This window comes from Haplochromis burtoni, unplaced genomic scaffold, assembly GCF_018398535.1.
Source record: "Haplochromis burtoni strain Fernald_Lab_line unplaced genomic scaffold, NCSU_Asbu1 Contig_1601, whole genome shotgun sequence".
NCBI classification, from domain to species: domain Eukaryota; kingdom Metazoa; phylum Chordata; class Actinopteri; order Cichliformes; family Cichlidae; genus Haplochromis; species Haplochromis burtoni.
Genome location: NW_024583962.1, coordinates 19108 through 31292, shown reverse-complemented (window position 1 = coordinate 31292; position 12185 = coordinate 19108). Strand labels below are relative to the sequence as shown.

Below are 12185 nucleotides of genomic sequence, written 5' to 3'. Positions count from 1 at the left end.
CTGTATTGACTGAAGCACAAGAGGTGCAAATCCCCCTACTGGAGCCCTGAGGCATTACCAAATCAAAATACTATTCACTACATATGTGTGTGTGTACATACATATACATACAATTAAAAAAATTAATATACAGAGGTTAGCAGTTGGATATTGTACAAAGGAAATGGCATGGTATGGAGTGCATAATGTTGAAGTTCTGGTAAGTGAAGGTGAGGTGTCTATGAAGTGTTCAGCAGTCTGATGGCTGCTCATTCGGGACTGGATACTGCAGTACCAATGGATCAACGCAAAGTGAACCCGGACAAAACTATTACCATCATCTTGTTTTACATTCCCATTGTGTATAGCCATGAGACCAGTTTTCCCACGCTTCAATTGTGTATGTTCATGCGAAGAGGGGAGAAAAAAAAAAAACTTCCACAGGACTCTGATGTGAAAAGATATAAACAAAAATTTATTCCACAGCTTGTAAATCTTATAGGAGTAATCAGGACTAAGTTATCCTCAAGAACAACAAAAAAAAACTACAGTAGAAGAACTGTGGCTCTGTCCTCCTCTCCTGCAGCATCTTGCCTCTGCTATACTAACTTTTTTCTCTCCCACTCCCCCCTTTAGCAACACATGTACTCATTTGCATAAATCCATAATGCTGGGTTTTTAACTATAAACCAAGCCTTTAAGGCACACGTATTCATGGTTTTACTTAACCAATCCGACAATAATGGAGTAAAAATTAATTTAGTTCAATCATATCCATGAATTTACTTATTAAATTACTAAATACACAAAATAAGTTTTACAAAAAAATATAAATACTAAAATATATTAACAATATTAACTTTGCTCATACAAACTGCATATTCCATACAGCAACACATTCAAAACAACAATGAAGACATGTCATGAAATACAAGGAATAGTTGTGTATGAACTGTTTCAAACTTTGTGTTATGGAAAAAGAAATCCAGCTCACATTCGAGCAAGTTGGCTATTAGCTTGTTCCTAACAAGAACAAATCTGACATTAAAATTCGTAAATCTAACTTTCCTTTAAGCTGCAGCAACCCTGGTTTTATCCTCGAACACAAAGTCTTAAAAACTAGAAAACAAGAATCTAGGCAAAACAGGGAAAAGGCAAGGATCAGTTGAAGTCTGTATTCAGTGAGGAGATTATTTACATAACATGACCTATAGCGAGTACTGGCTTGAATGAAGTGAATGAAAGCAAAATATGAATTGTGGTTTCAACAATATGTTTAAGGAGGCAGCAGGAGGACAGCTGCAGTTTAACAGCTTCAACTCACTGACAGGAAACAACATTAGAAACATCATCATCCTCAACTCATCTGCTGCACTGACACTGACACCTTCAACGGACACACCTTTACTTCATCAGCCCAAATGTATGGAAACATCCTGTGAGTGAAAGTGTGTGTGAAGGTGTGTATGTGTGTGTTAGTATCAGGATCAGAGAACGACAGCTTTCCTCTGTTCCAGTCCAGATTCACTCTGATCCTCTGGAGCTTCTTCTGTACTGAGAGAGCAGTGAAAGTTGATGGTGAAGATGTGAGTATTACCTTATATAACAATATTGTCCATAATTCAGACTGTATGATTCCCTTCCTCTGCACAGACTCTGCTAACACACCCAGTCTCCACCATGTACTGTCTCCAACATCAACATCCCAGCTGTGAGTCCCTGAGTTAAAGCCCTCAGAGCCCAGGACAGAGTAGTAAAAATCAATCCTCTCTGGATTATCAGGAAGCTGCTGTTCTCTCCTCCTCTCTCACACTGGTCAGATCTTCAGACAGGATGAGGTTTGGATGAGCAGTGTTTGGGTCCAGGATGAGAGGAGTGTAGGAGACCATGTCCTTCATGTTGTTCCAGATGTTGAAGGTCAGGTTGCCCAGGTGTTTGGCCTGGTCTATCAGAGCTCCTGAGGGCAGCTGTGGATCATCCAGCAGGGGGCAGCGCTGGACTCTTTCCACTGCAGCCTTGTAGTTGTGCAGGAATGAGACGTCTTCAGCTCTCAGCTCCTCCTCTGTGGCTCTGACTGTGTCTGAAAGAGCTGCTATCTCTCTGCTCAGAGCCTCCATCTTCTCCTTCATCATCCCACTCTTCTGCTCCTCTTCCTCCCTCAGTGCAGCCAGCCTGGCCTCCTCTTCCTCTGCTAGAAACTGGTGAAGCTTCTTAAACTGCTCCTTAATCTGCCTCTCTGTGTGTCGGGCCTGGACCTTAATGTGTTCTGCTGTTTGATCAAACTTCACTTGAACTTCTTCACAAACCTTTAACTTCTTCTTTAAGGGCTCCAGAGTTTCCTGAAGTTCCTTCTTGTGTTGTTGTGCAGCTTCATCGATGGGTCTGAATCTGTGATTGGTGTGTTTTTCTGAGTCTCTGCAGACGACACACACTGGCTGCTGATGGTCCAGACAGAAGAGTTTGAGTTTCTCAGAGTGCAGACTGCAGAGAGCCTCTGAAGCTCTCTGATCTCTCTCCTGTAAGAACGACTCACACAGGTTCTTTAAAGCTCGGTTTAAAGGTGGATCATCCTTTGAAGATCTTCTCTTACAAACTGGACACTCGTGTGTTGGTCTCTCTCTCCACCATCTCTTCAGACAGTCTTTACAGAAGCTGTGGCTACATGACAGAAGAACAGGATCTCTGAAGACCTCCTGACAGACCGGACAGCAGAGATCCTCCTCTGATCTGGAAGCCATTGAGTCTGTGAGTGAAGCTGAAAACAGCAGACAGGAAGTACAGTCAGTCCTGGCTCCCCTCCCTCCTCTACCACCTTCACTGAAACTTCCTTTGAGTCGTGTTTTTGCTCAAACTCACATTCAGTGTGTGGAGCGTCAGCAGCTTGAAGCAGCAGTGTTGGAGTTTTCCACTTTTCTCTCCTGTAGCTGGACTCACTCAGAGGAAGCTGCTAGTTTGGTCTGAGCTCAGTCTGATCGTCTGTGCGTCTCTCTTTACTGAGGACGAAGAACTTCCTGTTTCCTGGTTTGTCACATTTGAGTGACGTGAGGGGAGAACTTATTCACTTCCAAACCCCATCGGGGAGCGGGGGGTGGCCTGGGCTTAAGCCCGGGTTTTTCAGAAGCCCGGGGTCTTTTGGAGTGTAATTTGTTTCATAGTTAGATGCCTGAATGACAACTGTATAAAACAAAAACTACACACAATATTTGAAGCACATTGCGCACAGTCGTAACCCCCCCTGATTTTGGTACGATCCGAGCTCAGGCACGACTGAGCACAGCACTTACGTGAGCGAGGGGGGAGAAGCTGCTGCGAGTTTGCTCTAGTGCAGCCGGAGGAGAGCTCAAGTTTGACCAGGTACCAAAGCCAATCATCCGTACTGTACAAATAATGTAAATATGACGGTGTATCACAAAAGACTGGTGTCAAACTGATCACTTTACTTTACGTTACTCGCTCTTCGAGTGAACCAACAAATGGCGAAATGAAAAGCCGAACAACAACAATGCTGTTTCTTTAGAGTCTTAGCTTACATGTGTGTTTCATATTTCCAGTTGTTACCCTCCACAGCTAAATAACTCACAGTTGAAACCAGATATTATCATACACTTTAGGGAAAAACAAGAGCATTTTTTTACTGTTAAACATCAAGTTTAGAGTGAAACTTTTCTGTTTTAGATAAATAAATATTGAAATATCTTTTGAATTAGTTAAATGTCAGAATAAAGAGAGAGAGCTGTCTATTTTTAATCACTTTCATCAAATTTAGGAGTACATGTACACTAAGTTTATTGTTAATTAATAAGAAAACTCCAGACGATTCCATTCTGAGCTGAAGAAGCTTCTGATAGGTTAGTAGAGTCCATGTGAGTAAATTGGTGGCACAGCTGTGGATGCATATAAGGCAAAACACAGAGCCTGTTTCTTTGACATGGGAAAATCAAGAGATGTCAACCAAAACACCAGGAAAAGAACTGTGGAGCTCCATAAGTGTGGCTCAATTTTGAATACAATTTGGTGCCATTTGCAATTAAGAAATACAGATAGTTTCTCTCTTTACTCTTAAAGTTAACAAATATGTTTTTTATATTTATCAATCTAAAAAAATAAACATTTAGTCTGATTTGATGTTACAATTAAAAAAGTGTTTGTGTTTTTATCTGAAGAGTAATAAATATCTGGTTTCAACTGTATATTTGATGATGTTGGTGTTTGGCTTGATTGTCAACACAAAGAGGGAGAGAGAGAGGAGCAGAACAGAGATGGAACAATAGCAGGTGAGACAGACATGTTGGTCAAATGGTTGTTTGCCAAAACTCATCAGAACATGGTCGTGTCCAAATTCATGGGCTGCATCCTCCTGAGGCCGCATTTGTAGACCGATTACGTCACAGCGACGCGCCGAAGGCTGTCCAAATTCGTAGACTCCTCCGAATGCAGCCGACAAATGCGTCCTCCTTTTCCCCGAATTTGAAGGATGGGTCGGGTGTGTCCTTCGTGGCCTACCATATCCCAGAATTCATAGCGCGGCCCAGCCAAACTCCAGTTTCCAACAATGGCGGCCGCTACTAAGTTTTAAAATTACTCATACTAATCTTTCTGGGTCACAAAATAAACTTTTAACATATTTTCAGGCGAGAAAGTAGTTGTGTAAACATCAAATATCTGCTCGGTTTATCAAGATATCCCATATTTGCAAAAGTGCTTCGACGTTTTCGGAGGCGTCTGCTACCCACCAGCTCGATAGCTAGCCGGGAGCTCGAGGGTTACTGATGCGGCCGAGAACGGCACAACTCCCGGCACATCATTTTCAGATCACCGCGGACTTTCGCTGCTCGGGTTAAACGTAATATATAAGTCACTTAGACAACCTAAAAATGTTATTGTTGGGCTTTTTTCAGTGTTTTGTTTGTTCGTGAGTAAATCGGTTTGGCTGAGATTAAAGTTATTAGATTAGATAAAATAAAACTTTATTAATCCCCCGGGTGGGTTCCTCCTTGGTTTTCACACAGCTGACTAAACGTCAAACAGAAAACTGATTAAACAGAAGTATGAGACAGTCGAGAATTTACGCCAGTGTCCTGTTATATTTTAGATAGCAAGAAGCAGACGGCCGAGTTTATTAAACTCCACCGAGACAGCGGTGACGCTAATCAGAAGGTTAGACCGTTTACTTCCGGCCTACCCGACCCAACCCGAGGATGCAGCCCATGAATTTGGACACGACCCATGTGTCTAGTACCTAGTGGAACTTTTTAGATACAATTTTTTACTTTCAAATTCTATATTTATTAAGTTATGCGGGCTTGTTTGCACAACAAGGCTAAATAGTTACATAGTTATAGTTATATAGTTGATACAGGTATATAGTTCTGAATCTAAATAGTGTACTTTGGTAGAATTAGAAAATAATATGGTACAAACTCATGAAGACCAACACAGAGGGATCATTAAATAATAGTGATCTTTCAGATTGGTCAGGGGAAATCAGGAAAGTGAGAGAAAGCCAAAACACAACTGCAGGATGCAGCAGGTGGATCGTTAAGGACAGCTGGGTTTACTAGAAGGAGCAGCAGGAGATGATTTAGGAGAGTTCCTAAATCCAAGACAAAATGTCCTCCCACAGTAGCCACTGAGCCAGTTCGCAGGTCAATCAGTAAGAGTTGGTTTTAAAAGTTGAAATGGTTGGAGTATTCTGTTGTGTGGAACTTTGCTTTCTGTTTTTCATGTTGCATTTGTGAGAAGCAAAATACAAAAAGATGGCCTCAGTCATTCAGGGTTCTGCAACTGGAAGAGGGCTTTAGATGCCTTTAAGGAGCACGAAAAGAGTTCCAGCCATTCGTCTTTTATGATCTGCTGGCACAGCTTTAAAACCACAAAAAATCAAGGTGATGTTGTTGAGCAACTTAGATCAGCAAACAAGACGACAGTATCTCCACTGGATCTTAGCTGTTAGGGAGTTTTTATTGTTTTATTTGCTTATGCTTCAAAAGTTATGTTATACATATTTCACCAGACACAGTTTTCTGTAGAAACAGGAAGCTGACCCTGTGACACTGACAAGAGACCAGTACAGAAATACATATCCGCAGAAGCTGACTTGCATTATATTATTCTTAGAAATTGACTTGCAACACACATACTTTGTGACACACACATACACACACAGCTTACACACAGACAGCATCAGGACCTGCGTAACAGGAAATGTGATTATATTTGCATATTGACGATGTAACCTATAAAAATAAACGAATACTGCAGTTCGGTGTGATTTGCTCTGAGCTTTTCACCCGTGCAGCACGTTAACCTACACAAGTGTCTCGGTGTTGTTTATTCACCTGACTGTTTGTTAACTGTAAATCTCTGACATTAGCTGTAACAGGTTTCCTTGGAAAACAAGGAATACCATTCTGTGGCCATGATCAGCAGGAATCCACCAGTCATAATCACTTTCTTGAGTGCATGAAGCTGCAGAAAAAAACTGATCCATTTTTGAAAAATCACAGTCCTGTCTCAGATACGACCTATCTGTCTCATTTTTCACAAAATGAGATGATAACCAGATAACATGAAATAACTGGAAATATAGTTAAAGAGATGAAGGAAGCTAAGGCGTACTCTGTTGTGGCTGATGAGGCTGAGATGGGCACACGGAACATCTTGCAGTTTGTGTCTGTTTTGTGTCATGTAAAGACCATATCAAAGAGTGTCAGTGAAGGTTCTCAGTCATCCAGGTCATTGTAGTCAAAGGAGCTTGCAAAGAAAAGCGTCTGGACTTCTTTAAGTTGCTTGAAGACGTTTCATCCGAGAAGCTTCTTCAGTTCTAAGGTCAAATGGTGGAGAGTCCCAGATTTAAACCTAGAGGGAGTTTCCCCCCACAGAGGGACAATAGGACCCCCTGATGATCCTCTAATCGCCTGAGCCAAGGTGTGAAACTGGGTGTGGGTCCCAATCAGCCAGAGTTTCAGGTGAGTTCATTGTGAAACCTGGCCCCACCTTATCATGCGAATTCCTGAGATCAGATGACCCAGGATGTGAGTGGGTGTTAAGGCGTCTGGGAAGGGATCTCAAAACTGGATTATAGATGGCAGAGAGTTGGTGTCGTAAACCCCCGCCTCTGTTCAAAGATGGTCGCTCACAGTGGACATAGATGGCTTCTTTCACTCCTCTTTCAAACCATCTGTCCTCTCTGTCCAAAATGTGAACATTGGCATCCTCAAAGCGAGGAATGCCCAGACCTCTACATTGGAGAGACCAAACAGCCACTTCACAAGCGCATGGCACAACATAGAAGAGCCACCTCCACAGGACAAGACTCAGCAGTGATGAAACAAAAACTAAATTGGATCCCAGATAGTTTTTCTTCTTCTTCTCTTTAGTTTAGTTTTAGCAGTTTAACAGGTTTAATTTAAAATCTTTTCAGGTTTCAGGACATTTCTGTCACAGTTTCTCTCTGTTAAGTAAATGAAAGTAACTCTATGAGCTCATGAAACTACATACAGTACATATGACAGAATTGCACCTGCTATGAGTGAGGGAATAAGTGTTATGTTTGTCTACAAAGATAGATGTCAGAAAACACAAATCAACCAGTTGACTTGAACTGCAGGGATGTCTTAAAGACATAAACTTCAGATAAAACAGATTATTTTACTCTGGCCAAAATATTTACATTTACTATGAAAGCTGCTCAGACACAAATGTTCCTCAGCTCATGTGTAACGACTGAAGAGAGGAAGCTATGTGGTAGTTTGTCAGCTCTGCACGCCCCCTGCTGGAGATATCTGGTAATTGTTTATCATCTTATTACTGCATGACTGTATTTTCAGTTCCGGACTTGACCTCAGATATGACTTTAAACTTCATAAGAAAGATGACCAGTCTGTCTCCATGGTGATGACCCCACCTACTGAGATTGGATGTAAAGACTGATGCTGTTACAACAAAGTATAATATCTGCATTGAACCGATCAGACAGGAATCCCCAAAAGTTGATTCTGTTCATCTGGACGTAGCGTTTTCAGTGGGAGAAACATTTCGTCACTCATCCAGGTGACTTCTTCAGTCTCAGCTGACTGCAGGTTTCCCCAATCTTATAAACAGTATATTTGCATAATGATGATTATTACTAGATGATTATAATTGTTAATTCGGTAAATTTATGGTTAGATGTGTGTGACTGATTGTTTCAGCTGTGGTGGTGTCTGATACTGTGAGAGTAAAGTGAAATACAGATTCCCTGTTTTCTGATCAGGTTAAAAAAAGTTTGTAATAATCTGTCGCTGAAGCTCACTTGGAAAGCTTCAGACTCTCTGACCATCAGCATTCTGAGGTCTGAGGGGGTTTTCAGAAATAATGATGTTTTCCAGAGATCTGATTGGCCACAGGTGATAGTTATGCTCCCGCTGAACTCTATTCTCAAAAATAATCTGCTCCAGTGCAAGTTAGGTCTGCAGACTCTGTAACCATGGCGATGTACCCTCTGAAGAAGTGAGGTGCGCAGAGGTTACCTGGATATCTCTTTATCCTGACTCAGTGTGTTGTAGGTTGTGTAGGAAGTGTTTCAAACTTCATACATAAGAATGCAGGTTCAAGCACGTTAGCCTACAAATGTTAGCTTGCTGCTAACAAGGACACAGCTGATGTTAAAGTTTTAAATCCAACTTTCCTGAAGCTGTAGGAACTCTGGTCTCATCCTCAACCGTCAGGAGCTGCTGCTCCACCAGAAACACCACAGAAGAAAAACCACAGTGGATCAGAGAGGGTATTTTTATTCTCTTGACTGAACAGGGACATTAATGGGCATTATTATAAAAATAAGATAAGTACACCTCCCTGATTATAATTATAATTAAATTGCTTGCATTTATAGTGCCGGGGCAGGTCTTATATAAACAATCACACTGGTAGAGGTAGGGTCACCAACTTTGTAACTATCAAATAAGGGACACTGGTGTGGCACAAGCACAATGCACAGCCAGCTGAACTGTATGATTATATTCTTAAAGTCAAAATGCAGTAAAATGTTGGTATTCAGTTCAATCAATAGCTCATCTAAATCAATAAAGAAAATACAGTAAATGATGACAGAAATCACATGTGCATTACCTTGAAAAATAAGCAAAAAAGAAAAATAGTCAAAGAAAATATTGTAAGTACAGGTCTCAGTTACCCAGTATATTATGTTACGCAGACCAAACAACACCTTATTTTTAAGAATCGTGTATTACTCCTCACACCTGGTGTGTGTGACGGGCATCACTGACAGATGTGACTACACACAAGTACTCCTCTGATGTAACTGCAGTCAAATCAGTTTTGGTATTTGCTAGAGTGCCAGCTGTTAGTCAGAAAATGACATTCCAGGTAACGGTAATTATATGGGACATTTAAGGTAGAGTACTGCAGAAACCTATGTTGCTCATTTTACGGGACATCCTAGATAAAACGGGATCTGACTGGACTGATTTGAGCCTCAAAGATCGTACACATGGAGATGGATTTTTACTATGATGGTATGTTTGTGTTTCCGCTCATGTAATAACAATAATGTCTTCCTCAGAGGATCCACCTGTGCTTCCTCTCCTCTCTCCTCCACCTGTTACAGTGAGGGAACGTCCTCCATGATGGAGGAGCTGCTGGAAAGTGCTGAGAGTTTCCTCCAGAGTGAGACCTCTGTCACAGTTCAGAGGATCTACGGCAGCAGAGACCTTCATGGACACTAAAAGTCTCAAACACACAACAACAACATCACACTGACTCCACTCTGACATCACTGATCAATAATCAAAGAACACACAGATCAAACTGATTGATCAGCCATCAGAGGAGTCGGATCAATGGAGCTGCTTCTGTTCCTGATGTCCCCTGTTTGATCCTGGACCTGAACTCTCCCTGCAGAGGAGACACAAGACAGTCAGAGACACACACACGCACGCACGCACGCACACACACGCACACATATGTTTGACTCTGAGCAGCACTCTTTTGTATCTCTTGATCTCCCCGTAGACTCTACAGCTGTACCTCCCACTGTCTCTCTCTGTGGGCTGTTTCAGGGTCAGACTGAGGTCTCCAGGCTTCAGCAGAGATCTTCTCTTCATCTTTGTTCGGTCTCTGTAAACCTGGTGCTGTTCTCCAGGCTGATCAGAGCCGTTCTTGTACACGTGGACCTTCCTGTCATCATTGTTCCACCACACCACCTTAGCATCTGCAGGCAGCTCTTTTGTGGTTTTGAAAGGTAGCTCTACAGACTCCGCCCCCTCCTCCACCTCCACCTGACAGACTGAAGGACAACAAATTTCATAAACAGTTAAAGCACAAACTAAGATTTGTGTTCATGAAGATCTCATCATCTCTTCTTCTTCTGCAGCTCACACCCAGCAGCAGCACTGACCTCTGACTTTTAGCTCCACTTGTTTCATCAGGATTTTTTTCCCCTCCCTGTTGCAGACGGTGCAGGTGTAGATGTCTGTGTCCCAGTCTGTGGGGTCTTTCAGGGTCAGACTGAGGTCTCTAGTTTTCAGCAGGTCTTTATTCATCTGTGTTCGGTCTCTGTAATGGTTGTCCTGATCTTCAAGCTGGTCAGATCCGTTCTCATACACGTGGACCTTCCTGTTGAATCTGGTCATCCACTTCACTTTAGCATCTTTAGGCAGGTTTATAGTAGTTTTGCAGGGCAGCAGGACAGATGCCTCCCCTGAATCCACCTCCACCTGGGGGACTGAGAGGAGTCACAACACAACATGAGCTGTGCAGCAAAAGCAGCTCTGAACATGTTTTGTCTGAATGGAGAAAATGGCATCTTTGCAATGAAATCAAGTTTGACTGGTTCCAGTTTGAAACATGTTCAACTGAACAGAAACTGTCTTATTTGGTTTCTGTCCAATCAGCAGCAGAGCTCTGTCTTAAAGAACTCTGCTGTTTTATTTCAGAGTCAAAGACTTATTTGCCATCTTGTTACCTGAGAGCTGTCCTATCAAGCAAGTTTGATTTATTCAGACTAAAAAAATATTGAAATAAAATAAAAATGTTTCAAAATAAAAAGCAAAACTGAATTTTAAATGTCAGCAACATCTAAATGAACATGATTCTCTGCATGCCAGATACATTATGTCATAAAGACGTCTGTTCTGTGACATGAACGAGTTCTTCTTTCAGAAACAGCTCAGCTGAGAGAAATGCAGACTAATCAGTACAATTCATTAATAAAGACATCAGCAAATTCATTACTCATTTTCAGGTGATCTGTTCTATTAGTGATTCCATTAATGTAAGAACATCTGCTTCACCTCTTGTTGGAGACAGAGTCAAAGCAAAGAAAGGCAATTTGATGGCAGCACTGTCATGGGCCTGTCATGGGACATGAGTATCAGGCCCACTCCAATATATTATTAGTCATTATTATACTGCTGCATGGGCTGTAGTTACATCATAAGGTTTTAAAAACCGAGCTTTAAAATGAACAGTGGTAATAAAAACCGAGAGAGGCCGACTGTGATCACCGACTTTTTAAGAGGCTTGTTCAAATTAAATGGGACAAGATACAAAGTATTAAAACATGTTAAAGAGACAACTGTCATGGGTCTGTAGCTCTGTCCACGGTTTTAGGGAACATATTTAGTTTTAAAGTAAGTTACAGGGCTTTTCCTGCCTTTCTGAGGGACTTGCATATGCAATATGATGATACGCATATTAGCATAATTATGGATTATTATGATTATGATATTAAAAAAGACACACCGTATGTTAAAGAAAACACATTAAGAAACAGATTATATTAGTGTTTTTTTTATGTGTATAGATTTTTAAAAATTATTATTCATGATATAACACGGTCTATAAATGCTTCGTAAGAATAGTTCTAGAACATTGTCTATCATTACTTTGTTATGGATTAGGTGCAAGATTTGTGAAGTGTGGATAATTAAATAATAGATTAATGCAATAGCAAACTGTGCCTTGTTGTCAGATGGACATCAAGTGGAGAGTGATAGATGAGATGAGGAGATGAAAGAGTAAGAGAGGCAAACTGAGTCACAGGCAGAGCCGAGTTTATTTTGTTTCCTTATGGTTCCAAGCACCTTCACCAATCTTTGCATTTAATGTCTACAGTCTCGGATCAGCACAGCCCAGCCCTCCAGCACTATCACAGCAGGAGCAGCAGAAACCCCACAAGAGCAACATTGTACCCATCAGGTAAACAT

The 12185-nt window shown here is 41.4% G+C and overlaps 1 protein-coding gene and 1 pseudogene across 3 annotated transcripts in view; both read right to left on the bottom strand.

Moving 5' to 3' along the window:
• Positions 1-431: 431 nt before the first annotated feature.
• On the bottom strand, positions 432-3024 carry LOC121813381 (annotated as a pseudogene).
• Positions 3025-8756: 5732 nt separating this feature from the next.
• The window catches only part of LOC102295166, a 22424-nt gene continuing 18995 nt past the window's right edge, over positions 8757-12185 (bottom strand). Inside the window, exons 2-4 of one of the 3 annotated variants that reach the window (XM_042217106.1) lie at positions 10376-10702; positions 9946-10264; positions 8757-9875 (exon numbers count right to left, since the gene is read on the bottom strand). In XM_042217106.1, the coding sequence (XP_042073040.1) occupies positions 9782-9875; positions 9946-10264; positions 10376-10702 (740 nt within the window). In that variant the 3' untranslated portion in view covers positions 8757-9781. The remainder of the gene's footprint in view (positions 9876-9945; positions 10265-10375; positions 10703-12185) is intronic. The other 2 variants (XM_042217108.1, XM_042217107.1) reach the window with 2 other exon arrangements.